The sequence below is a fragment of the Hyaena hyaena genome, unplaced genomic scaffold (genome assembly GCF_003009895.1).
Source record: "Hyaena hyaena isolate Hyena2069 unplaced genomic scaffold, ASM300989v1 scaffold_568, whole genome shotgun sequence".
Classification (NCBI taxonomy): domain Eukaryota; kingdom Metazoa; phylum Chordata; class Mammalia; order Carnivora; family Hyaenidae; genus Hyaena; species Hyaena hyaena.
Window position 1 is genome coordinate 38,375 of NW_024081199.1, and position 26,397 is coordinate 64,771.

Here is a 26,397-nt window from a genome sequence, read left to right on the forward strand (position 1 = left end):
CATCAGGAAACTGTATATAAGAACAGGATTTGAACCAGGAGAGCCACAAAGTCCTCTCCAGCATACTGTTACATCTACCTAGGCTAGAGGAGGAGATGACTCTAGTGGAAGGAGGCCAAGTGTACCTAGGGGGAGGTTGAGGGTCCAAGGCAGTGAGTGATATCCTCTCAAAGAACTACCCCTCCTCCCTGGGAGGTGGTGAATCCCACAAGAAGTGGAACTGAGGTACTATGCAGAGGACACCAAGCTCACCAAAAGCTTCCATGACAGGGTTGGAATTCAAGATGCGCTGTTCAATCCTCTCTGCAAGTTTGTGGCTCTCCAAAGATGTGGGTGAGGCAGCCACCACAGCGTAGAACTTCATCAGGCAGCGGGATGTCCATGTCTGTAGCAGAAACAACCCTGTGGGAGATGAGTCCATATTCCCTCCCACCAGACCTCAGGGTATGGTGCCAGCTAGAGCCCTCTTCTCCACCAGGCATGTTGCTGACCAAATGGAGGAATACTGAATTTAACCATGTCCCTGGGCAAGCCACTTCACCCATCTGTGAAATGGGAGGGGGGGTGGTTTGCTCACGTCTGTTGCTTCTAGTTCCAGAGGACACCTTTAAGAAATAAAGGAAGGGGCACCTGGGTGGCTCAGTCAGTTAAATGTCTGACTTTGGCTCAGGTCATGATCTCACAGCTCATGAGTTTGAGTCCTGCATTAGGCCCTGTGCTCACAGCTCAGAGCTTGTAGCCTGCTTTGGATTCTTTGTCTCCCTCTCTCTCTCTGCCCCTCTCCCACTTGCGCTCTTATGCGTGCTCCCTCTCTCTCAAAAATAAACAAACATTAAAAAAATGGTATTAAAAAGAGAAAAAGAACTGTTAGAATTAACCTTTTTTTTTTTTTAACACAATTGCAAAATTCAAAAGAATTGTAAGGCAGAGAATAGCTCCCAGAAGGTGGAACAAAATATTAAGAGATGGAAAAATAAGTGAAAAAAATGAGACTATTAAACAATTAACCAAACTTCCTACTAATAGAGAAGTTCCAGAAAGAGAAAACAGAAGGGAGGAAATTATTATTAGCATAATACAAATTTCCCCAAACAAAAGAACATGAGTTTTCAGGTTAAAAAGACCTGCACAAAATAGCCAGTATGGCAAATGGAAAACAAAAATCAGGGGCACCTGGGTGGCTCAGTTGGTTAAGTGTCTGACTTTGGCTCAGCTCATGTCATGATCTCATGGTTTGTTGGGCTCTGTGCTGACAGCTAGCTCAGAGCCTGGAGCCTGCTTCGAATTCTGTGTCTCTCTCTTTCTCTGACCCTCCCCTGCTCATGCTGTCTGTCTGTCTGTCTCTCTCAGAAATAAATAAAACATTAAAAAAAAATTAAAAAAAACAAAAAACCATACCAAGACACAGCACTGTGAGTTTTTAATACCTATGGACAAAAATGAAGACTCTAAAAGCTTTTGGAAAAGAAACCAAATCACCATTATGGACTGGGACTGTCTATCACAACACTCAACAAATATAGAAGAAAAACCTTATAAATTTGGAAAGAAAATGATTTCCCACCTGGAATTACATAATCCAGCCAACACATCAAAATTGAGGCAAAATAAACATTTTCAGATGTGCAACAACTCAAAAATTTGCCCTTCATGTCCTGTTTTCAGAAAGCTACTATAGAATGTGCTCCATAAAAACAAGGCTCTTAAGAAGTTGAAGCTATGGGGCTTCAGGAAGGGAGGGGATTGTCACAGGACAGAGGGCAACTGGGGGATCCCCAGAGCAAGGCAGAGAAACTCCCAGGTAATAATTGTGTGGCAACAGCCCTTGGCAGTCCAGCCCTCCCCCCAGTCCAGGTGGGAGCAGGAGATTTGGGAGCTCCAGGAAGAATACCACCAAGACAAAAAAAACCCAACAAAACCGAATATACTTGCTATTAGGTCAGCCCAGCTTTGGTGACAAGTTTAGTAATAATAATAGGTATTCAGAACTAAACAAGTGGAAAAAAATGGTAACTATTAAGCAGAGGGAAAGTAAAAATTATACAAGAAAGGACAGTGTATTATACGGATCTGCCTTGAACAATACATACATGGCTGTAAATCTGCATGTTAATTAAAAATCATGAGAGGCACCTGGGTGGCTCAGTCGGTTGAGTGTCCGACTTTGGCTCAGGTCATGATCTCACCATTACTGGGTTTGAGCCCCAAGTCAGGGGCTGTGCTGACAGCTCAGAGCCTGAAGCCTGCTTCAGATTCTATCTCCACCTCTCTCTGCCCTTCCCCTGCTCATGCTCTCTCTCTCTCAAATATAAACATTAAAAAAAAATCATGACATAATTACATATGTATGTGGGGGTGGAGAAACAGGGCTAAGTCTTTATCATAGTAGGAAATGAACAGATAAGGTCTAAAACTGAAAATTAACAATGTAAGCATATTGTTTAAAAATACAGGTGCAGGGGCGCCTGGGTGGCTTAGTCGGTTAAGCGTCCGACTTTCGCTTAGGTCATGATCTCGCGGTTCGTGGGTTCGAGCCCCGCGTCGGGCTCTGTGCTGACTGCCAGCTCAGAGCCTGGAGCCTGTTTCAGTCTGTGACTCCCTCTCTCTCTGACCCTCCCCTGCTCACGCTATCTCTCTCTCTCCTAGAAATAAATAAAATATTTAAAAAAAATAAAAATAAAAAAAAAATAAAAATACAGGTGCAAACACCCAAATAAACTGCTAGAAAATGTGAAAGTAGTTGGTTCTGGAGAGAGGGAATATAGTCTTGAGAGATATGGGGTGGGATTGCTATTTTTCTTTGTAAGCCTTGCAGTACTGCTTGATTTTTGAACTATGTAATTATGCTACTACTTATTAAAATTAAGTGAGGGACACCTGGGTGGCTCAGTCGGTTAAGTGCCCGACTTCAGCTCAGGCCATGATCTCATGGTTCCTGGGCTCGAGACCCATGTCGGGCTCTGTGCTGACAGCTAGCTCAGAGCCTGGAGCCTATTTCAGATTCTGTGTCTCCCTCTCTCTCTGACCCTCCCTTGCTCACTCTCTCTCAGAAATAAATAAAACATTAAAAAAAATGAAAAAAAACATATAGACCCAGCACATGACCATAGTGGCTGCTCAGTAAAGGGTTACAGAACTTTGGTTGCATGGGTTTCAGGCCAGGTCCAGCCTCAGCGCCCCAGAGTTGCTCTGGAGGACAATGAGCTTCCTCTAGGAGCTGGGTATGAGCTATTGTACTGGCTACCTTAATAGAGCTCTTAAAGATCCTCTCCACACCCAAGTGCAAGCTGCCACCCCTGCAGCTTACTGTCTTCACCTGTTTCCCTGCCTTTCTTTCCCAGTGGCCTAAACCACCCCCACAGCTATATTTTGCATTTTTTCATCGCTTTTCCTCCCCCTGCCACTCTTCAATGGCTAGCCCATGGCCTAGAAGCTGGCAGGTACTCAGTACTCAGCAATTCCCTGAGTATTGAGTGAGTATAGGCAGGGGCATTTTATGTTCTAAAGAATTCCTTGTGGGGATGCCCGGGTGACTCAGTTGGTTAAGCATCCAACCTGATTTCAGCTCAGGTCACGACCTCACCGTTCATGGGATAGAGCCGTGTGTCGGGCTCTGTACTGACAGCATGGAATCTGCTTGGGATTCTCTTTCCCTCTCTCTCTCTGCCCCACCCCTGTTCACGACTTCTCTCTCTCTCAAAAATAAATAAATAAACTTAAAAAAAAAAAAAAAGAATCTCTTATGAGGATAAAAGCATTGTGGGAAGGGTGGAGTGGCTAGGTGAGGCTTGGCAAGAAAGTGGCAAGGCCTGGCCCAGTGGCCTACTCTGACCAGCTGTGCAACTCCTTTACCATCCCTGTGCAACATTCTATCTCATTTGTGGTTGTGCCACCTAGGGGGCCACACAATCATATCAAATGCTTGTGTCCTTCCCCACAGCTGGCCTGATGCACTGCCCTTGCCATCATGGGGGACCCAGAGGTGCAGGTGGGCTCCTCCAATAAACCCTTTCCCACAAGTCACCGCAGCTACATAGAGGAGTGCTGCCATGTGCCAAGCATGCCACCAAGTGCCTATGTGCACTGGTCCATTTAACTGTCACTGGAGTCCCATGAGTTAGGTGTTGGTCCTCCTGTCCTTGTCATTTTACAAGTGAAAGAACTGAGGTCTGCAGAAGCTAAATACCTTTCTGATGTGCTCTTAACAACTATTCTGGAATCCCAATAGCTGACCTCTGTTTCCAATGGTGTCAGAGCTGAGACTCTATTTTGTTTTTAACCTTTTTTAAGTTTTACTTATTTATTTTTGAGAGAGAGAGAAGCAAAGAGAGAGGGTACAGAGGATCCAAAGCAGGCTCTGTGCAGACAGCAGGAAGCCTGATGCGGGCTCCAACTCACAAACCATGAGATTATGACCTAAGCCAAAGGCAGACACTTAACTGACTGAGCCAGCCAGGTGCTCCAGAGCTGAGACCTTTTTTTTTTTTTTTTTAAATTTTTAAATGTTTATTTATTTTTGAGAGAGACAGACAGAGTGTGAGCAGGTGAGGGGCAGAGAGAGAAGGGAGGAGACACAGAATCTGAAGCAGGCTCCAGGTTCTAAGCTCTCAGCACAAAGCCTGACACAGGGCCTGCATCCACGAATCATGAGATCATAACCTGAGCCAAAATCAGATGCTTCACCAACTGAGCCAGCCAGGAACCTCAAGAGCTGAGACCTTTGATAAGAAAATGAAGACTGAGAAAAAAAGTATCTTACCCAGGGTTATATGGAGGAGCCTGGACTAGAACCCTGTCTCTTGACTTCCTGCCCAGTGCTTGCCTACCACTGCACAGTGACTTTCTGTTTGAGCCAGACTATAGAAAGGACTAGGCAGCAAATGACTCCACAAGGAATGACCTCCTTCTTTTCCACCCACCCCACCAGGCACGAAGTTGAGAGGGCGGGAAAGAGGCCCTCCTACCTTTCCAGCACCACTCTCTCCACTGACAATGATGGACTGGTTAACTGGCTTGATCAGGCTCTGGACATTCCTGTAGGTCTGTTCACCCACAGCGAAGATGTGAGGACTCAGTTTCTAGAACATCAAGGGGTGAAAGGTCACATGAGGGAACAAGTGTCTCCAAGGAGTGGCTGATCCAATGACAGCTGAAATGGGGAGGCTGCCAACAGCAGTACCAGGAGGCTTCCTCTAGAAAAATTTCCTGGATGGAACATTGTTAGACCCAACTATGAGACCCCTATGCTGGCTATAATCACCCATCTTCTCTCAGACTGGAAGCAGTGCTGGCCTTGACCAGTCTGACCTTAACACTCTGTCCTCCCATCTTATCTTACCTTAATAGTCTTATTTTGCTGTTTCTTATTTTATGCTACTGTACTTTGCAGCATGCAAAGAATCTTCCTACAAGTTACTGCCTAAAAAAATCTGTGCATTAGGGGCACCTGGGTGGCTCAGGTAGGTAAGCATCTGACCTCAACTCAGGTCATGATAAGTTTGTGGGCTTGAGCCCCGCATCATGCTCTGTGCTGATAGCTTAGAGTCTGGAGCCTGCTTCAGATTCTGTGTCTCCCTCTTTCTCTGCCTCTCCCCTGCTCGCACTCTTGTCTCTCTCAAAAATAAATAAACATTTACAAATTTTTAAAAAATCTGTGCATTAGTTGGATAGCTAATCCTATTGTATAAATGAGAAATCTGAGGTTTGGAAGGGTTAAATAACCTTTCCAAGGCCTCTCAGCAAGTAAATACAACCATGTGATTTAAATTCCAAAGCCACTGTTCTTAACCTCAATGTACTGGATATTAAGCCAGGCACTGGGGAAATAGGAAACCATGATATGGCTTTTGCCTTTGAAGAAGGAGTCAATCAGTGAGATATGGGCTCTCAGGGCAGACTTCCCAAGGATTCCACTTGGATACTTAACCATGCATGAGCTTCTGGAGGGCGAGGCCATCTGTATGCCTAGCCAGCCCAAAACTGCCCGCCAAGCAATTACCACCTACCCACAGCTTCCTGAAGGAAAAGGCACCATTCTGGAGGGTGTCAGAGCCATCCCTCTCTGCACCTGCCCCTGCTCCAGCCACCTCTTGCTTGAACTGTTAAAAGCTTCCAACTGGTCTCCCTATATCTTGTTTTACCTTCCTGAACCTGACTCCTCCAGCTCCAGTCAGTCCCTGGGGACGAAGCACTGTGGATTCATTCCGCCTGCCATGGTGCTTCAGACCCTTCTTATCTCATCTCCCATCTCATTTACTGCCTCTCTCCTTGGCAGCAGCCCTCCTGCCAGCAAGTTTGCTCTTGCCTTTCTCTGAACACATCATGCACTTAAACACCAACTAGCCTATTCCCTGTCTGCACCACCTCCATCCCATCGGCATTTTATTACTCCCATTTTTCTCAGCGAAGAGGAACACATGCCAAGTTTTCTAAGGCAGTCCTAATCACATGTAATTTTATACTTTTCCAAAAAAGCGGCTTATTAAATACACAAATATACCTTTGTAAATTCTTTCCTATTAATAAAGTCATACACAAGACAAAAAATTCTATTATCCTATACCCTTATTTTAGGTTCCAAACTCAGTTAAACAAACATTTATCTCCCACTTTGCACCTATTGTCATGTGTCCAAAATTCTTCAATTGCCTGGTGGCAGGGCCATGGCACCAGCAGACTCTGTGAACTACTGCATGGCCGGTGAATAGGTGGATAACACTGGGAAGCTGTAAGGAGGCCCAGGGGGATATGGCAGAGCCCTGAGGCCCAGGAAGTGGCTGAGGCTTACCTGGGGCTGAGGAGCAGCGTGGTACTCCCTCATCAGTGCTGGTGAGTAGAGCTGAGGGACGGGCTTGAAGGGGTTCAGAGCCACCAGGGTGCAGCCAGCACTGGTGTAGAACATGTCCACTGCATACCGAGCCTGCAAACACCTCAGGACTGAGGCAGAGGCACCTTTAGCAAACTCTGGCTCAAAAATAGACATAACTACCCACACAGACAAACACTGACCTAACAGCACTACCTTTGCAATTAGCCAAGTGCCTTTAGATCCCAGCAGCTCCCTGATGAATAGGTACAAGATCTAATTAAGATGAGACCCAAATCTGGAGCAAAGTCTGCCCTGGGGAGCCTGGGTGCAGCTGCCAGGCAGAGGTCTGGAGCAGCCCATTTGGCTCCAGGTCAGGAGTCCTGTCTGCCTTGTTATGGCCCGGGGAAGCTGTGCTGAATCCCCACGTCACACCTCCACCCTCTTGGAGACGGCACTTTTTTTTGGTAAGATTTTATTTTTAAGTAATCTCTATGCTCAACATGGGAGTTGACATCAAGAGTCACATGCTCCACTGACTTAGCCAGCCAGGCACCACTTAGAGATGGCACTCTTGAGGACAGGGAGGCCCATACCTGTCTTCAGTGTCACAGGATTCACTTTGGTGAGGTCATCCAGCTCATGCAACGGGGCCTCCCCACCCAGGAACTCCTGCAGGTCTTCTCTGAGGGATTCCCCTCCTTGGGCATCAGAGCCTGAACTGTGGCCATTAATCTGAGAGGGCATGAGAAGAAGGCCATCAAAGTTGGGACTGAGACCAGCTGGCAGCAAAGTACGGGTGCGGGTCTGTGTAGCAGCAAGAAAACAGGCTTCTAGTTCTACTACCTCAGACACTAATATCATAGGCTGGTTGGGTTCAAATTTCAGTTCTGCCACTTACTAAGCCTATGAGTCTGGGTAAGTTACTTAACTTCACTGAGCCACAGCTTCTTCATTTGTAAATAAAAGAAAATAAGACCACTTTACTCACAGGGCTACTGGTCAGAAAAATAAGAAGAGATAGGGGCACCACTGGGTGGCTCAGTCGGTTGAGCATCCAACTCTTAATTTTGGCTCAGGTCATGATCGTGTCGTGTGTTGGGCTCTGCTCTGACAGCATGGAGCCTGCTTGGGATTCTCTCTCCCTCTGCCCCTTTCCCCAGCTTGCATGCTCTCTCTAAAAATAATAATAATTTAAAAACAGAAAAGATACACAAAGCACTTGGTGCCTGGCACATTGTGTGTACTCAGTAAATGAATAAATGCAATCCCCTCTCCTTTGGATGAGCTCCAGCTTTCAGGCTGGCCAGCTACCAGCCTTACTGGCCTGGCAGGGGTAGGGCCCAAGGTTGTAGGCTGCTATAGGAACACACACAAAAAGAATCATGTTTTGGGCCTTTTTTGAAAGAGACCAGTTAGCTTGTGATGAAAAATCAGCTGTGAGATAGCCCCATACCTTCATCATCTGGCTCTCAGGGCTTAAATTTAGCCTGGCTATTTAATTAGTTTCATCTGCCCTGGGTCTTTTTGAGAGGGAGCCTGGCTTGGAAGTTGGATGAGGTTAAGAATAGGCACCAAGAGGGGCGCCTGGGTGGCTCCGTCGGTTAAGCGTCCGGCTTCAGCTCAGGTCATGATCTCACAGTTTGTGGGTTCGAGCCCCACATCGGGCTCTGTGCTGACAACTAGCTCACAGCATGGAGCCTGCTTCAGATTCTGTGTCTCCCTCTCTCTCTCTGACCCTCCCCTGCTCACGCTGTCTCTCTCTCAGAAATAAACATTAAAAAAAAAAAAAAAAAGAATAGGCACCAAGAGGAAAAGGCCCTTTCTCCTTTTCCCTTGCCCATCCTTTACGCCAACACTTTCCACATGTTTTCTCTTTCCATTTTCATCTCATGGTCCCACTTCTCCTCTCATCTCTCTGAAAACTGCAGAAAAGATGGGGTGAAGAGTATAAGAGAGTAGTACCTGGCTGAAATTTGCTTTAGGAGAAAGGAGTACATGATATGACATGTGTAGGTTTCCAAGGAGATTAGTGAACAATAAAAGCTCAAACGCCTCTAGCCAAGGTGTCAAGTGCCATTTGAGAGGCCCAACAACAAGTTTCTTTCCAAAAATGTTGCCTGTTCTCTGAATTTCAGCCCACTATAATCCACAAGATAGGCTCTTGGCCTCCAGGATAAATGCTGAAGTCAGAGCATGGCTGGATCCATGCAAATCCCTCTGTTCTAGAGGGGTAAAAATCACAAACTGAGCCCTCATTTGTGATCAGCTCTGATCCAACCAGAGATGTAGCTAAGTATTAACGGTCAAGAACCTGAACCTGAAAGCTAGAGTGCCTAGATTTGAATTCTGATTCTACCACTTCCTAGTTATACAATGCTATGTAGGTTTCTTAATCTCTCTGTCCCTCAATTTTCCTCATCTGTAAAACGGGAATGGTGGCAGCACCTAGTGAGCTAGCTACATTAAGTATTTAGAGAAGGCACCTGGCATATGCCCCAAAAGTTAGCTATTATTCTTTTAAAAGCACCTCTTCTTTAATTAGGTAATAATATATCAAAGCCTAAAAACTACACATGCCTCTTAAGCCTGCAATTCTACTTTTAGAAAATGATCCTATGTAAAGGCCATGAGAATATTCAGATATATGCAGCTATTTATAACTATAAAGAAAATGAAAACAACCCAAATGATAGACATTTTATAGTATATCCTTACAATGAAATAAAATAGGTTACAAAAAAGTATGATAGCTTCAAATGTTTTAAAAATATATATTTAGAGGGGCGCCTGGGTGGCTCAGTGGGTTGAGCGTCCGACTTTGGCTCAGGTCATGATTTCATGGTTTGTGGGTTCGAGCCCCGCGTCAGGCTCTGTGCTGCTGGCTAGCTCAGAGCCTGGAGCCTGTTTCAGATTCTGTGTCTCCCTCTCTCTCTGACCCTCCCCTGCTCATGCTGTCTCTCCCTCTCTCTCTCAGAAATAAATAAAACATAAAAAAATTTTTTTAAAAATATATATTTAGATGGGGTGCCTGGGTGGCTCAGTTGGTTAAGCATCTGACTTCGGCTCAGGTCATGATCTCGCGGTTCTTGTGTTCGAGCCCCGCATGGGGCTCTGTGTTGACAGCTCAGAGCCTGGAGCCTGCTTCAGATTCTGGGTCTCCCTCTCTCTCTGCCCCTTCCCCACTCATGCTCTGTTTCTCTCTCTCTCTCAAAAATAAATAAGCAAAAAAATAAAAAATAACTAAATAAAAATATACATTTAGGGAAAAAATATAGGATATTTTCTAAGACGTTATCTCTGGGTAGTAAAACTATGGGTAATTTTAAGGTTTATTTATTTTGAGACCGAGAGAGCAAGAGCATGTGCATGCATGAGTTGTGGAGGGGCACAGAGAGAATCTCAAGCAGGCTCTGCACTGTCAGCATAAAGCCCAATGCAGGGTTTGAACTCATAAACTCTAAGATCATGACATGAGCTGAAATCAAAAGTCGGTCACTTAACCAACTGAGCCACCCAGGCACCCATATTAAATTTTAACGTCCTGTTTGCTTATATTTTCTATACTGCTTACAGTGAATATGACCTTGAATAAGCCACTTAACCTCTCTGAGCCTTAAATCTAAACTGGGTATACAATAGTACTGTACATATAACATCGTAACTTGTTCGAGGACTAAAGAAAATTATACATGTAAGATGTTTAGCATAGTACCTACTATATAGCAAAGGCTCAACACATAGAAGCTGCTAGTATGGTTATGATGAACATTACTGCTTTAAAAAAATGTTTATTTATTTATTTTGAGAGAGAGAGTATGCTCGAGAACTGGGGAGGGGCAGAGAGGGAAAGAGAATCCCATGCAGGCTCCGTGCTGTCAGTGCAAAGCCCAGCCTGGGGCTGGATCCTATAAACCGTGAGATCATGAGCTGAGCCAAAATCAAGAGTCGGATGCTTAATCAACTGAGCTACCCAGGTGCCCCATTGCTGCTTTTTTAATAAGAACAAAAAAGGTTAAAAACAAACAGAAAAAACCCAGAGCAGACAATTGTCCTGCCTGTTTCTCTGCAGTCTCAAGCCCATTTCATGATACAAAAGTCTGGAAGATGATCAAGCAGTAGTGTCTACTAGGGCTCCCTTGAGGCTGCCTGGCTTCACACTTGGTCATCCTGCTTAAGTGTCAGGCACTTACCTCCCTAGGACTCCACTAGACTGTGAGCTCCTGGAGAGCAGGTATCACCTTAAACATCTGCTACAACCCAGTGCCTGGCAACATTCTGTAAAAATGCAGCAAATATCTACTGGCATTCTCTTTGAATAGGGAGGTGCATAGGAAGGATGATATGGATAGGAAATGGGTTATTTGGAATCCTGCAAGGCTGAGGCCATAGTAGCTGTTTTTAAGGAGGCAGAGGCCTGGAGTAAGGGCATGGTTTCATGTCACAGTAGCAACCCCTCACTCATGATTCATTTGACAGAATCCTTCTATATTTCTACATAGGCATCTGCACCTATATATTTTTGCACAAGCTGACTTCTTTGCCTGGACTACTTATTTCCCTTCTCCTCCTGTCTAATTCCTAATTATTCTTTAAGGTTCACCTTCAAAAAATACCTCCTCTTGGAAACCTCAGGCTTCCATTGTACCTCGACAGTTCAGGCTGGCAGGAACATTTCTCAGGATTCCCTTGCTGTGTTCAAGCTTATGAAATCATCAAAGTGCCCTCAGGATTCCCCTACTGATCCCATCTTACCATTCCCAGGAAAAAGAGCTAAAGACTATAATAGGAGAGATTCAAATTAGGTATCAGGAAAAGCTTCTCAATGACAAATGAAAAGCCCTGGAGTGACTATGTGAAAAGAGAAAAGAAAGACCTTTAAGGGATCTTTCCCTTACAGGTCAAGGCAAGTGGAAACTTCACTCAGCCAAAAGACAGATGGAAAGGTGCTTTAGGTGCTCCAGGGTCTCTGTTACCTAAAGGTGGAGTTTTACCTGCTGGAGCATCCTGCTTCAAGGTGGTCAGCCAGGGTTCTGGGTCGCAGGCACAAGGAGTGCTATCAACCTGGTCATGGGGCCACAGGCTGGAGCATGGGTCCAGCTAAGGGCTCAGTTCTGGAGGAATCTGAGAAGAGTCACGCCCAGAGCCTATAACATGGGAGAGAAGACAAGGGCCACGCACAGGTTAAGGGCTTCTCCAGAATGACTCACTCTTGCTCCTCCCACCAAGCATGAGGAACCACAATGAGAAAAAGGGCAAGCCTGGGCAAAGAGGAAAAGTCTGCCCTATCCCCTGCCAATTAGGGAACAGAGAAAACTTTTATGAGAACCTTCAGAGGCTCCCAGGGCTCCTTCAGGGCCAGTTTTACTATAGGGGTTTGAGGTAGGGCTACATATGTTCTGAGTCAGTGTGCCATGGAAGATGAAGATGCTGGGAGACAGAGAAGTCTCGTGTCCTATCATCTCCATATCCTATATTAGTGCAGTCAGTAATTGATAGAGCAGGGAGGCTGGAGTCAATTCCTGATGCTCTAGGGAAGCAAAATCATAGCTCAGTGATTCACAGGAAAGCCACATCAGCTTCCTGACCCACCTTGATCCCTCATCTTGAAAATCTACCTTACAAGGTAACCTTCAGGTGGGTTGTGAAGGTCCGTGTTATGGAGTACAAATCTGAAAATTCACTCAGAGGGGGAATATTGGTAGTACTACTACTAAAGACAGATAATCCATTTGGGGGCACTAATCAGGTGGAACAGCCCAGCGTCAACATTAAGACAGCAAGGATTTCAAAGGAACATCTGTCTCAGAGACAGGGGTGTTGTGAAGCTGTACCCAGGCCAATCTCTGAAAAATTGTAAGTGACCCTCAGACTCAAAATTTCCCAGATCTCACACCTCCCTAGCAAGGAGGGATGAGGATGAGGGGTGTCTATAATGAATTAACCCAGGCAGAGAGTTTTTTGAGGCTCTGAATACATGTAGCATTTAAAAGGACTCAGGCATAGGGACTTCATGGAAACTGGTAAAAGGATAGAGAAGGGCATCGGAAATGTGTTGGGCACATTCACCTTGGACATGAACCATATGCTGTCCACAGGACAGCTATGAAGAGGACAACCTAAGGGGTCAAGGAGAATAAAGCTCCCTCAACTCCAAGCTCATTTTAAGAGGATCAAAGGGGGAGCATAATAGATTGTGGAGTTAGAAACCAAAGACCACAACTCCTGAAAGGCAGATCACACGAGGTCTCTAAACCTTATTCCGTTTACTCGTTTGCAAAAAAGAATACGAGTATCTACACCTCAAAATGCTGAGTTAAGGATCAAACGGGCTAGTACCTCAAAATGCTGAGTTAAGGATCAAACAGGCTAGTACCTCAGAAAAAGCTTTGCAAAAGTTGGTTATTACAATGCAGCTTCCTTTCCTAGCCAGCGTCAGATGAGAGCGGTTTTCTCCAGTTCTCCCAGCTCTTGCTCTCCCCACTTTCGCGGTTACCAGCCAAGAATTTCTGGAACGGGTGTGACCACTGTGGGCAGAAGGGTGATGGTAATGAACAGATGAAACAGCAAGGCAAGAAGCAACCTGATCACTAGCTCCTCCTCCCCAGCCTCAGGTTCGTCCTGGGCTTAGAGGACAGTGGAAGGGCAGACGAGAAGACCTGGGTAAGGGTCCTGGGAACCTAAGGGGGACCGCCACCAGTTTCCCGGCGGGAACCAGGGCTTCCTCTCTGGACCAGGTTCCCGCCGGGACTAGGGCTCGGATGCCGCTCCGGAAGCACCTGGCACGGGGAGAGTACGTCCTTCCCAGGAAGGTGGATGTGACCCCAACCAAGGGCGCGGCTGCCCTGACGCTTCCCGGGACCAGCCGCCCCTTCTCCGTCCCTAGGAAGGCGAGAGGGGCAGGAGCCGGGACTCAGCCTACCAGCTGAGACCTTTCCCCGACTTCGGGCCGCCTCCTGCCAACAATGTGGAGAGGTGGAGGGTGACCATGAAAGGTTCTTGTTCTTGGCAGGGGCCAGGGGCTGGGCTGTCCCGTCTTGAGATACGAGACGGTCAAAAAGGAAATGGGAAAAGGAAGAGGAAGACGCCCCCTGTTCCTCAGCGCTCCAGGGACAAAACTGCACCTTCAGGGTAGTAACGCGCTTCGGATCTGGGCTAGGGGTGACACTCACCGGTCCCACGGCTTGAGCCGCCACGCCGACGCGAAAGCTGGCGGGCCGGGAGAGCCTGGGGAGAGGAGGGAAGAGGAGAGGGCGGGAGCGAGCGGGGGTGGAGAGGAGCCTGGACCGCCAGAGCTCACCGGCCGGCTGCCGCTCTGGCACAGTGGCCCGAGCGGGCTGGCTCCTCCCCCGACGCGGGGCGCGCACCGGCAGCGCGGGGCGCACGTGGTCCGCTGGGGATGCTGGGGTCTGAGATAGGGCTTCAGAGGGGACAAACTGTTTTGAGAATCTGGGAAAAGACGGGGATGAGCCGCAGGCCTCCCGTGTTCTGGCGGGGGAAGCGCGGGAGGCAGGGCCTCCGGGGCCTCACAGGGCCGTGGAGTCCTTCAGTAGAGGACGCCGTGGTTTAACACTGAGCCGGGCCCTCGGACCCCACCACTCCGCCAGAGCCCCGTCAAAGGGCTCGAGAGGCTGCGGTGAGGCGCGTGACGCGCCAGCTCCGCTCGGAGCTCCTCTGATCGACCGGGGCGCGACAAGCCCACCACAAAAAAGAACAGGCACGGAGAGACCTCCGGGCTGGGGACTGCTCCTGTCCTGGGCGGAGCGCGCGCGCAGAATCCGCCCGCTGGGAAGCGCAGGCGCCCCACGTCGGCCGGAAGCCGGGCTCGGGAGGCGGAAGCAGGTTGCTCCAGGTGGCGGTGCGGCTGCGGTGGTAGCGGGGCAGCGGGGCTCATAGAGGGCTCGCTGCCAAGGCGCCGGGACACGGAAGGCACGAGAAGTGTAAGGGCCGCCACAGCCGTGGCGCGTGTCAGTCGGGAAAAGGACTCCTTTATTTTTAAAGGCCAGTCGATTTGGGTCAGTTTGTTTTTTTTTTTTAATTTGAGAGAACAAGAGAAAGTGGGGTGTGGGGCCATTCACAAGGTTTGATCCTACCACCCTGAGATTTGACCTGCCTGGAAATCAAGTCATAGCTCAACTGACTGAGCCACCCAGGTGCGCGCCCCCACCCTTACAACGGTTTGTTATCGTGAGGTGTTGTTGTTGACTCAGACCATCAGGCATGTATGCATTTATGTGTTCAACATGGTTCTGATTTACTTAACAAACTTCTTCCTGTGTGCCACATTTCAGACACTGATACATGACAGGTGTTTTACATCCCTTTGAAACCACTAACACTAGTGTGTGCTATACACCCATGCCTCCCTGCTCCCGCCCCTTTTCCCATTATTAGCATCCATTCTACTTATCTACACCTTTTTTCAAGGTTCTTTTTTTTTTTTTTTTAGTCTTGAGGTCTGTTACTTATTTTTTTTTTTACATTTATCATGCCATGAATTCATAAGGAATGGGCTCCAGCAGCTCAGGCTCCTTTCCATTGGTTCTCACGAAGTGTGCTTCTCTGGGTGGGGCAGGCTGGCGCTTCAGCTGAACCCAACTACCCTTCTCCTTGGCTTCCTTCTTTTTCTGGTCATTTTCTTTCACACGCTTCAGAAAGCTGTCTCGGCTCTTTGAGTGCTTAATATGCTCAATACGTACATTAATTCTCTTAGCAAGAATCTTTCCCTTAACTTGCTTGTTTACGACGATGCCAACAGCATGCTGGGTAACATTGTAGACTTCCATTTTGCCTTGGTAACATTTGTGGGGCATCCCTTTTTGAACAGTGCCCATTCCCTTGATGTCCACAATATCACCTTTCTTGTAGATTCGCATGTATGTTGCCAAAGGAACAACTCCATGTTTCCTAAAAGGCCTAGAGAACATGTAGCGAGTGCCCCTCCTCTTTCCCTTTGTGTTGGTCATTTTGGCGAATTACTGGAATATGGCGGTTCCGCGGTTCTTTTTTTTTTTAAGTTTATTTATTTTTGAGAGAGACAGAATATGAGTGGGGGAGGGGCAGAGAGATAGGGAGACTCAGAATCTGAAACAGGCTCCAGGCTCTGAGCTATCAGCACAGAACCCCATGCGGGGCTCGAACACAAGAACCGTGAGATCATGACCTAAGCCGAAGTCGGACGCTTAACCAACTGAGCCACCCAGGCGCCCCTCTACCTATCTACACCTTAACCTGAAAAATGGTTAAAACTGGCTGTAGGGGCGCCTGGGTGGGTCTTTCGGTTGGACAGTCAATTTCCTTTCACGTCATGAGCTCACAGCTTGAGAGTTCCAGCCCTACATTGGGTTTTAAGCAGTCAGCGTGGAGCCTGCTTCGGATCCTGTCTCCCTCTCTCTCTCTGCCCCTTCCCCTGCTGGAGCTCACTCTCCCTCAAAAAAAAAAAAAAGTATGTAAATGAGGTAGGGAGCCTCTTGGGGCTCTAGAGGTCTCTGGAGAACTAGTATTTTGACCTGGGGACAATGGGTTCAGAGAGTCTCTTCACACAAACCCAAGTACTCCAATGTGTACTTCTCTCCCTGTCCCTTTTGGCTTTGACTTGAAGTCATTAGTTAGGTGTATTCAGTTTGCATTACAAAATCTTAATGGCTTATCCCATGCTTTGTAATAGGAATTCCTATCTGCCTGATATCATTTTTAGGGTTTATATCCGAAATTACCTTCTGAGTCTGTCTTATACTGAGAATAGCTAAAAGTTTTGAACTAATTTCATACTAGTAGTATGACATTCTTATCCTGATGTTAGTGTTAGGTTTCATCCCACAATCCTTGGAAGGGGAATCACAAATTCTAGTTTTGTTCTGACTTGAAATCGTTAGGGCCTAAAGTTCTGCTCTGAAACCTAAAAATAAGAGAAAACTCAAGTAAGGTTCCACAAGAACTTTGCTTTTCCAATGCATCCCTTTGCTCGTTTTCACAGGAAGAAAGAAAAAATGTCTCAGAAGCAGATGAAGGAAGCTTTTGTCAGTAACCACAATGGAACCAGCGTGCTGGAAGTCACCCAGGGCTTGTGCTTGCCTGCACTCTGTATTGTGTGCAGAGGTTTCCTGATCATTCTCTCACAGCACTTGTGTTCTTCACATACCTGGAGAACCAGATTCTGCATTGACTTTGTTTTCCTGATAGTTCCCCTTGTGGCCACTTTGACCATTTTGTCTTCATTTGTCCTCCTTGAGCACCTTGCTGTAATTATCTGTGGGGCAGGGCTGTTCTATCAAATATACTGCAGGAGAACTTGTGCCAGAATGCCTGTCCGGAAAATGCTTGAAAAATTCTTGAAAATCAGTCTAGAATCTGAATACATTCCAGCCATCTCTTGTTTCCGTGTAATTAACAGTGCATTTACTGCTATTGCCATTTTGGCTGTGGACTTTCCACTTTTCCCCAGAAGATTTGCCAAAACTGAGCTCTATGGGACAGGAGCAATGGATTTTGGAGTAGGAGGTTTTATTTTTGGGACTGCAATGGTTTGTCCAGAAGTTAGGAAAAAATACACAGAAGAGTCCAGATTTTATTATCTTACAAAGTCATTGTACTCTGTTTGGCCATTAGTCTTACTAGGAATAGGACGATTAGTCATTATAAAAGCCATAGGCTATCAGGAACATGTGACTGAGTATGGAGTTCATTGGAACTTTTTCTTTACCTTAATAGTTGTGAAACTGATAACGTCATTGCTTTTGATTATTTTTCCTCTAAATAAATCCTGGATCGTGGCAATGAGCATTATTGTATTATACCAGCTAGCCCTTGACTTTACCCCATTGAAAAGTGTAATTTTGTATGGCACTGATGGTAGTGGCACAAGGGTTGGTTTATTAAATGCCAACAGAGAAGGAATAATTTCTACCTTGGGGTATGTGGCAATTCATATGGCTGGTGTGCAAACAGGGTCATATATGCTTAAAAAAAGATCACATGTCAAAGACTGGATAAAAGGGGCATACTGTATTCTGCTGGCAGCTATTAGCCTCTTCATATCTCTCTACATAGTTCAGGTAAATGTAGAAGTAGTATCTCGGAGAATGGCCAATTTAGCCTTTTGTATTTGGATAGTTGCTTCTAGCCTGATCCTTCTTAGTAGTTTATTACTGGGTGATATAATTTTGAGTTTTGCCAAATTTCTAATTAAAGAAGCTGTAGTGCCATGTTCTTGGAAACTGATCCATTCGTCTGTCACAAATAAAAAGCATTTAGAATCTCTAGCCTCTGAAGCTAAAAGAAAGGAACCCAGTCTTTGTTTAATCACAGCTATGAATAGAAACCAGTTAATTTTTTTCTTGCTGTCAAATATAACAACTGGTCTGGTCAACCTGTTGATAGATACATTACACAGCAGTACTTTGTGGGCCTTATTTGTGCTCAATGTCTATATGTTTACCAACTGTTTAATTATATTTGTGCTACACTTGCAAGATAAGACGATAAAATTTTGGTGACCAGTATGGGAAGTACCTGTGTTACAGCAATATTTTAAAGAGGAAGAATATTAAATGTAAAGAAAATGGGCTTTTGGCAACCCAGTATTAACCATATTTGTTTCAATCCTCTAAAATAGTAATGATGCTTAATGTTTTAATGTGTCTCAACACTATATAAAACCAATAGAGGAAAAGTCTTGTGACTTGTTAGAGTATTTATTAAATTTCAGTATTTTAAAGAAACTGCCGTCGTGACACTGAAAGATTGGAGGGTGGAGAGGGGGAATTTAACTTTATCATACCATTCTGTATTTTTTTATTATATGACTTTTATAATAACAGTTACATGAAAATATCTGTGAATTTATTGTATGACTTTTGTAATAAAATTTACATGAAAACATCTCAGTGTGAATTGTGGAACTGTCAACGCTTCTTTACTTGGTCAATTTTAATCTTTTAAAAAAGCCTAAGTATATGAAATCAAGCATTTATAATCAAATACTTAAATACTATAAGATAACAGTTGAATGCTCCAAAGAATGAATTGTATGATGTAGTTTACATGCCTAGTAACTATGAGACAATAGTTTTACTTTGGGACTGATTATTATTTTTTTTAGCCAACTCTATGCTACGGATGATAAGCAGGTTTCCTGATATCTTGGAGCTTGCAATCTAGTGGGGAAACAGACACTGAACAACTATTATAAACTGTGTTAAGTCATTAAGTATGGGTTGCCAAGAGTGTCAAATCAAGAACTGACCTAATAGAGTCAAAGTTTTCCCCACAGATGGTATTTCTTTTAAAAGATTTCATTTTTATGTAGTCTCTACACCCAATATGGGGCTCTAACTTACAAACCCGAGATCAAGAGTTACAGGCTTTACAAACTGAGCCAGTTAGGTGCTCCCAGATGGTATTTTTTTGAACTAGAGCTAATGGGTGGTCTGAGGAATTCAAGTGTTTGTGGTTAAGGGAAGGGGTAAACAGCAGAGAACATTCTAGGTAGAATGTATCTTTCAGCAAAGGTCCTGAGTTGGGAGGATACCTAGTATATCTTGGAACTCAAGGCTGGAGCTCAGAAAATAGGAGGGGGTGGGTAATAAGCTAGAGAGGCAGGCAGGGGTCTTATCTACCATGTTAAAGGGAAGGAGAACCAATGAGAAAGTCATGTACTAGGCTGATTTAATACAACTAGGCTATATTAAAGTTTAATTTCCTCCTGAGAATTTGAGTCATTTAAAAATTCTAAGCAGATATTTGAACCGACTGTTCAAAATCTAAGATTTAAAAAATATAAAATTCTTAGTTTCTGATTATAATGTTCCCTGTATATTGTTTAAAGTGGGGGAAAAAGGGTGCCTGGGTGGCTCAGTCGGTTGAGTGTCCAACTTTGGATCAGGTCATGATCTCACAGTTCATGGGTGAGCCCCATGTCGGGCTATGTGCTGACAGCTCAGAGCCTTGAGCCTGCTTCAGGTTCTGTGTCTTCCTCTCACTCTGCCCCTCCCCTGCTTGCACTCTAAATGTTAAAAAAATTTTTTTTCTTTCAAGTGGGGTAAAAAAGATAAACTAAAATCTGCCTTTCTATTGTGTTCTATTTTCAAGTAGAAATCTAATCACTGTATAAATAGGCAAGGGTCAGAATGCTAATGTTCAAGTTAATTTTATATTGGTAAGCAACCTAGATTATTTTTGTAGTGTAGGTGGAGCCTCCTCTAACATTAAATTTTCGGTTTTCTGTTTTGATCAGTTGCCTCTAAATTAGTTAAAAATTTATTTATTTTTTTTAATGTTTTATTTCTTTTTTTTTTTTTAATGTTTATTTATTTCTAGGAGAGAGAGAGAGACAGCATGAGTAGGGGGAGGGTCAGAGAGAGAGGGAGTCACAGACTCTGAAACAGGCTCCAGGCTCTGAGCTGGCAGTCAGCACAGCGCCCGACGCGGGGCTCGAACCCACGAACCGCGAGATCATGACCCAAGCGAAAGTCGGACGCTCAACCGACAAAGCCACCCAGGCGCCCCGAATGTTTTATTTATTTCTGAGAAAGAGACAGACAGACAGCATGAGCAGGGGAGGGTCAGAGAGAGAGGGAGAAACAGAATCTGAAACAGGCTCCAGGCTCTGAGCTGGCTGTCCGCACAGAGCCCTATGCGGGGCTCGAACCCATGAACCGTGAGATCATGACCTGAGCTGAAGTTGGACGCTTAACCAACTGAGCCACCCAGGTGCCCCAAAAATTTATTTCTTAAATATTATACTAATTGGTTTACTTCAATTTGTTATGTTGATGATGGCTAACTTAGTACTTATGTGGCATTTTTTCTAACTATAATCAATGATATTTAAAGTTTTAAAGTTAATCTATTTTTTTAACGTTTATTTATTTTTGAGAGAGAGAGACAGAGACAGCAAGAGTCAGGGTGCTCAACTGAGTCACTCAGGTGCCCTGGACTTAATCTATTATTGAAAGGAATTTTCTCCCTAAAGAAATCAATGTTGTGTAGTTATACAGCTATAAAAACAAAAATCAGATTTTGTTTTCAATTAAAAAGAAAGGCTTTTGAAACTTAATCAGTAAGATTATTGCATGTAAATTAAGCATGACTAGAAAAGGTGATCGGTTTTCTTGCTATGTCACAGTGCTAATAACCTACAATTTATCCGTTCAAAGCATTCAGAAAGCTGAGAAGACTCGAACCATATGGTTCTCTCATTAAAAAAAAGTAATTTAAATTATTTGATGACTAAATGATCACATTGTCTAACGGGTCTGCTGCTTCTTGTCAGTAACTGCTCCTTCATTCTTTTCTGGGTCTTAAATATCTCTCAGCAAGTTTATGTCTCACAATTACAGATAATGAATCATAACTTAAAAGAACAAAGTGTTCTCTATGTTTTTTCCACCTCTAATTATGAAAGTCATGTAAGAGAAAGCTAATGAAATAGCTTAATAAAAACAAAACAATTAGTAAGAAAAGACTATGCTGACTTGGTTCTACTTTATAAAAGAGAAAGAGATCATTCATTTATTGAGCTCCAATGTATTGGGTATAGATGCTGAGGAAACAACGGAAAGTAAGACAAAGTCCCTGACTTCAAGGAGCTTATACTTTAACTTGTGGACATTATTTTCCCTTTAAAAAAATTTAACTGGGGAAAATGTGTCTTTTTTAAAATTTTATTTATTTTTGAGAGAGAGGGAGGGAGGGGGGAGGGAGGGAGAGAGGGAGAGAATGTGTGCAAGCAGGGGAGGGGCAGAGGGAGAGGAAAACAAAGGATCCAAAGTAGTTTCCACACTGACAGCAGACAGCCTGGTGGGGAGCTCCAACTCATGAACTGCAAGATCATGAACTGAACAGAAGTCAGACGATTAACTGACTGTGCCATCTAGGCTCCCTGTGGGTCTCTATTTTCAACAGACACAACAAAACTTCCCACTGTCAGCTCATGAAAAAGAAGACCAAATTCACAGATCCTCAGATTTGGACAACCATGGCAATTTCAATAACATTCTGCTATTGATTTTACTACCACATAAAATGTGGATATTATCGTGAAGACAACAAAAGTTATTCTAATTGGCTAATTTTCAACTGTCAATTTTTTTTGAAGCTTTTATTTTTAAGTAATCTCTATACCCAACGAGTGGCTTGAACTCACAAACCTGAGATCAAGAGTCCCATGCTCCACCACTTAAGCCAGCTAGGTGACCCATAACTATCCATTTTGGGGGACAGAGAAGGAAGGGGGAAAAGAAGAGAAGAATATAATCTGGTCTAGAACCTATTCTATCGATGAGCTTGAGGAAGTGACTCATTCCCATGACTTTAATATTATACAACTTAAACTGGGGATAGGATATCTACCAATAAGTTCAATAGCTTGTGTTTAGAAGAACCAGTTTTATTTTTATTGAGCATTGATGTCCAATATAATATATAAATCATAGAAAGCTTTATTTTGCTCCCTAGGAATTTACGTGTAGTCTTTGAAATAATATAAGGAATAAATCAGTTCTCTTCTTTCTCTTAAACCTAAGTAGCTTGGCAAATAGTTATATCTCATTTATGCCTGAGTTCTGTGGCTGGCTCTCATACACTGGGGACCAAATAAGAAAAAGAATGGTATTTTGTTGATAATTTATCACCTCTCCATCACTCCAACTGTTACTAGGTACCAACAAAATGTCCTCTGCTGTTGACTGCTTTCTCTTTCCTGGGCCTTTCAAATCCTTCACCCTTGTATTTCACAATGTCTATATCGAAAGTTTAAAAATAGGCAACAAATAGCTTTTTTTTTATATAATAATATTTTGTCAACTAGAGAGAGTGAAGCTCTCTAAAGGCAGATACTTAAGTCATGAAATATTTGCTGCAGCAGTATTGGTTTTAGCTGAAGCTAGATCTATAGTGAAAATGAGTGCTCGCTCTAAAATTAAGAAGATACAGGGGTGCCTGGGTGGCTCAGTTGGTTAAGCGTCCGACTTCAGCTCAGGTCATGATCCTATGGTTTGTGAGTCAAGCCCCGTGTCAGGCTCTGAGAACTTCAAGCCTGCTTCAGATTCTGTGTCTCCTTCTCTTTCTCTGCCATTCTCCTGCTTGGCTGTCTCTCTCTCAAAAATAAACATTAAAAAAAATTAAAAACATGGGGGTGGGGAGGAGGGAAAGGGGGGTGATGGGCACGGAGAAGGGCACTTGTTGGGATCAGCACTGGGTGTTATATGGAAACCAACTTGACAATAAATTATGAAAAAAATTAAAAACAAGAGAGTTAAAACTTTTACCAAAATTTTTAAAGTTTATTCATTTTAGAGAGACAGAGAATAAGTGGGGGAGGGGCAGAGAGAGGAGACATAGAATCCAAAGCAGGCTCCAGGCTCTGAGCTGTCAGCATGGACCTGGAAGCAGGGCTTGAACTCACAGACTGTGAAATTATGACCTGAGCTGAAGTTGGATGCTTAACCGACTGAGTCATCCAGGCACCCCCACATAGTTAAAACTTCTAAAAATTGTTTTCCAGTGAAATAATTTTTAAAAAATTGTTTTAAATGTTTTTATTTTATTATTTTGAGAGAGAGACACACACAGGACAAGTGGGGGAGGGGCAGACGGAGAGAGGGAGACAGAGAATCTGAAGCAGGCTCCAGGTTCTGTGTTGTCACAGAGCACAACGTGGCGCCAAATCCATGAACCATGAGATCATGACCTGAGCCGAAGTCAGATGCCCTACCGACTGAGCCACCCAGGTGCCCCCAGTGAAATAATTTTCTAAGCATTTTCCCTCAAACCATGAGATCATGACCTGAGCCGAAGTCAGATGCCCTACTGACTGAGGCACCCAGGTGCCCCCAGGGAAATAATTTTCTAAGCATTTTCCCTCAAATATTTATTTCATCATATTTGGGGCACCCAGGCTAGATCACCTTACTTGCTTGAAAAAGAACAACTTTTCTAGCAAATTATCCACCTTTTTAACCTTACAGTTAAATATACACTGAACAAAGTATGTGAAACACTGTCCAAAGATACTAAGCAGTGTACTTAGTGGATTTTAAGAGACAAATCCAGGAGCACCTGGCTGGCTCAGTCAGTAGAGCATGGGACTTTTGATCTCAGGGTTGTAAGTTTGATCCCCATGTTGGATGTACAGATAACTTAATAAAAGACAAATCTAAATCAGGGAAAGTAATCTCACATGGAAAGAGACTGTTGTGATCTCATCATGTCTTATATCTGGGTTTTAATGCCTTTTTAAGATTTAAATCCCCAGAGTGAATACTCAGTTCTTTGTTAGTACCCAGTGTGTACTCAATAATGAAAGTTATTAAGATCAGCACCTATATATTGAGCTTGTTTTCAATGTCCTTTACTAACCACAATTCAAAGGAAGTTTAAAAGGTATAAACCACAGGGAACACCTGGGTGGCTCAGTCGGTTAAGTGTCTGACTCTTGTTTCCGGCTCTAGTCATGATCTCACGATTTGTGAGATGCAGCCCCAAGTCAGGCTCTGCGCTGTCAGCACAGAGCTTGCTTGATTCTCTCTCTCCCTCTATCTCTACCCCTCCTCCACTTGTGCTTTCTCTCTCAAAATAAACAAACAAAAAAAAGGAGGTATAAAGCAGGTACATTAATAAATATAGTCTTTATAAGAGCACCTTTAGATCTTAAAACCCACAGTATTGTTTTTTCCTTAGAGGTATGTTTTTACATAAAACATTCAAAAGTCCAGATTTTGGCTATGTAATCTAATCTGTCAAAAGCTGCATGCACATCCTATTTGCCTATTGGATCTAAGCTATCCTATTGTTCTGCTCTCCTAACATGGCCAAAAAGACATAAATAATAAATATTTACTGGATAATCACACCTTTGGGACTGAACAATGGTTCTTTCAGTTTATTATGTCACCTACCCTAACAGTGACAACACAATGTCATAAGTCAACAAGGTTAAAGATGCACTGTGGGTTTTTTTTTGTTGTGAGTCTCTAAGATTTCAGGTGATGACCAAAATACTTTTTAAAGACCAGTATCACTGCTCTAGCCTCTTCTACCAGGAAATATAGATCTGTCATCAGGATTAGTTTTAAGAGCAGCAAATGGATTTATCCTTAAAATCGTCAAAACTTTAATAGGCAAAATACTTTCCAGAAACTATTTTGGTTTTACAACAGGCCTCCAAAGACTTCAAGGTAGGAAATGAGTACATGGTGGCACGCAGAGTGTAGATGAATTGTCTTTACAGCGGATCTGCTTCTCAGGAGAGGGTCGGGGGAAGGGCCTTTGGCCGGTACCAGTACTTTGCCCAAGGGAATCCGTGTCCTGAGTCCCTAAGTTAATATTAACCAGGCCCAAGAAGTTTCTCTGGCCAGGGCGCATACAGGCCACTCCCCACATAGTCTCCTAGTTGCCTCTAGGGTAGCAACTACAACACTAAACTGTCAGCACTTAAGTAGTTCCCCTCGGCGGAATCTTGACGCAGCCTCAATAATGGCAGCAGTGATGCGACAGGCCCCTGGTCAATCAGGGTGTCGGGGAAAGCGGCGGCAAGTATCTGGAAACCAAGCTCAGACTTGCCTCTTACTCTCCGGACGCTCGTCTACCCTTCCCCTCACTCTCGCTTTTCGCTACCACTGACTGCGAGAGCCTCAGCTCCTCCCCACTTACCGAAGTCCTCCCAGAATCTCGACCCTTGGGTCGGCCCTGAGTCAGCTCGGCTCGGCTCCTTTCGGCCCTCGGGAGAACGGTTCCCAGGCCCGCGCGGCCAGGGAAAGAGGTTTGGGCCTACTCACTCCTGGTAGCCTTACTTCGGATTTATTCGGGTAGCTAGACTCGGGGGAAGGGATCGGTCACGCGTTCAAAGTACCTTGGGGACCACCCCACCCGGGACCACCCCACCCCCTCCACCAGAGTTTCGAAAGAGAAGACCCGGGAGCGTCGGTCTACAGTCTCGCGAGAGGAAGCGGGGCCCCGCCCAGCGCTCTCGGCCCCTCCCTGCCCCACCCTCCCCACGTCCCCCGCCCTCCCTCCCCCACTCCCCGTGGCGCGAGCGGCTGACTGATCCTGGAGAGGAAACGGCATTCGGAGCCGCGCTCCCGCCCAGGCCGGCCCTGACGCGGGCCTCGTCAGCCGGTAACGGGGAGCCGAGGTGGGGGTCAGGGAGGCGACCACGAAAACGGTGAAGGTCAGAACCGAGAGGTCTCCTCCGAGAAGGGTGAGGAAGGGGTCTGCGCCTCCCTCTACAGACTCCGCAGAGCCGAGGCGGGGTCGACCCCTCCCAGGGGCGGGGTCGTGCCGGGCAACTGCAGCCCTGGGGACTGATTGGGCGGGGCGCTCCAAGAAAGGGGAGGAAGGGGTCAACGGGATGGAGGGCTTCCCGGCGGTGGGAAGCAGGCGGTGGGCTGTGGTGCTGAGGCCGTGGGTGGGGTCCTAGAGCTGGGACTCCAGTGACGGGCTGGGGAAGCCCTGGGACCGACGGGTCTCTTCCGTCTCTCCTTTGGACCCTGACTGGAGGCCGGCGGGGGTGGGGGCTGGGGAGGGCGAGAGGCGCGAGGGGGCGGGTCCCGGCGCTGCTCGGCGCTGATTGGCCAAGTGCGTGTGGAATCGGG

The 26,397-nt window shown here is 45.1% G+C and overlaps 4 protein-coding genes across 12 annotated transcripts in view; 2 read left to right on the forward strand and 2 right to left on the reverse strand.

Annotated features, from left to right (window-relative positions):
- The window catches only part of MYO19 (myosin XIX), a 33,550-nt gene extending 19,015 nt beyond the window's left edge, over positions 1 to 14,535 (reverse strand). Inside the window, exons 1-7 of one of the 3 annotated variants that reach the window (XM_039256329.1) lie at positions 13,978 to 14,535; positions 13,182 to 13,332; positions 11,800 to 11,952; positions 7,402 to 7,540; positions 6,788 to 6,936; positions 4,965 to 5,078; positions 253 to 385 (exon numbers count right to left, since the gene is read on the reverse strand). In XM_039256329.1, coding sequence (XP_039112260.1) covers positions 253 to 385; positions 4,965 to 5,078; positions 6,788 to 6,936; positions 7,402 to 7,540; positions 11,800 to 11,811 — 547 coding nt within the window. In that variant the 5' untranslated portion in view covers positions 11,812 to 11,952; positions 13,182 to 13,332; positions 13,978 to 14,535. Of the gene's footprint in view, positions 1 to 252; positions 386 to 4,964; positions 5,079 to 6,787; positions 6,937 to 7,401; positions 7,553 to 11,799; positions 11,953 to 13,181; positions 13,333 to 13,977 lie in introns of those variants that run through there. The other 2 variants (XM_039256331.1, XM_039256330.1) reach the window with 2 other exon arrangements.
- Positions 14,536 to 14,636: 101 nt separating this feature from the next.
- On the forward strand, positions 14,637 to 18,697 carry PIGW (phosphatidylinositol glycan anchor biosynthesis class W). 3 transcript variants are annotated; one of them, XM_039256372.1, is made up of 2 exons: positions 14,637 to 14,958; positions 16,782 to 18,697. In XM_039256372.1, the coding sequence occupies exon 2, from the start codon at positions 16,795 to 16,797 to the stop codon at positions 18,298 to 18,300; it is 1,506 nt and encodes a 501-aa protein (XP_039112303.1). In that variant the 5' UTR covers positions 14,637 to 14,958; positions 16,782 to 16,794; the 3' UTR covers positions 18,301 to 18,697. The 3 variants fall into 3 exon arrangements, with proteins under 3 accessions (XP_039112303.1, XP_039112304.1, XP_039112305.1); XM_039256373.1 differs by having other exon boundaries at positions 14,637 to 14,820; XM_039256374.1 differs by having other exon boundaries at positions 14,641 to 14,745.
- On the reverse strand, positions 15,274 to 15,798 carry LOC120248129 (60S ribosomal protein L21-like). Its single transcript, XM_039256375.1, has one exon. The coding sequence runs from the start codon at positions 15,769 to 15,771 to the stop codon at positions 15,292 to 15,294; it is 480 nt and encodes a 159-aa protein (XP_039112306.1). The 5' UTR covers positions 15,772 to 15,798; the 3' UTR covers positions 15,274 to 15,291.
- A 7,142-nt stretch (positions 18,698 to 25,839) lies between the features above and the next one.
- Positions 25,840 to 26,397, forward strand: part of GGNBP2 (gametogenetin binding protein 2) — a 32,675-nt gene continuing 32,117 nt past the window's right edge. For 3 of the 5 annotated variants that reach the window (XM_039256345.1, XM_039256348.1, XM_039256347.1), the window contains exon 1: positions 25,840 to 26,003. The gene's annotated coding sequence lies outside the window, so the exon portion shown is untranslated. The remainder of the gene's footprint in view (positions 26,004 to 26,397) is intronic. The other 2 variants (XM_039256349.1, XM_039256350.1) reach the window with 2 other exon arrangements.

What these genes read in the sequence shown, in the direction of transcription:
- LOC120248129 (XM_039256375.1), bottom strand. Translation starts at nt 15,771, where the DNA reads ATGACCAACACAAAGGGAAAGAGGAGGGGCACTCGCTACATGTTCTCT.
- PIGW (XM_039256372.1), top strand. Translation starts at nt 16,795, where the DNA reads ATGTCTCAGAAGCAGATGAAGGAAGCTTTTGTCAGTAACCACAATGGA.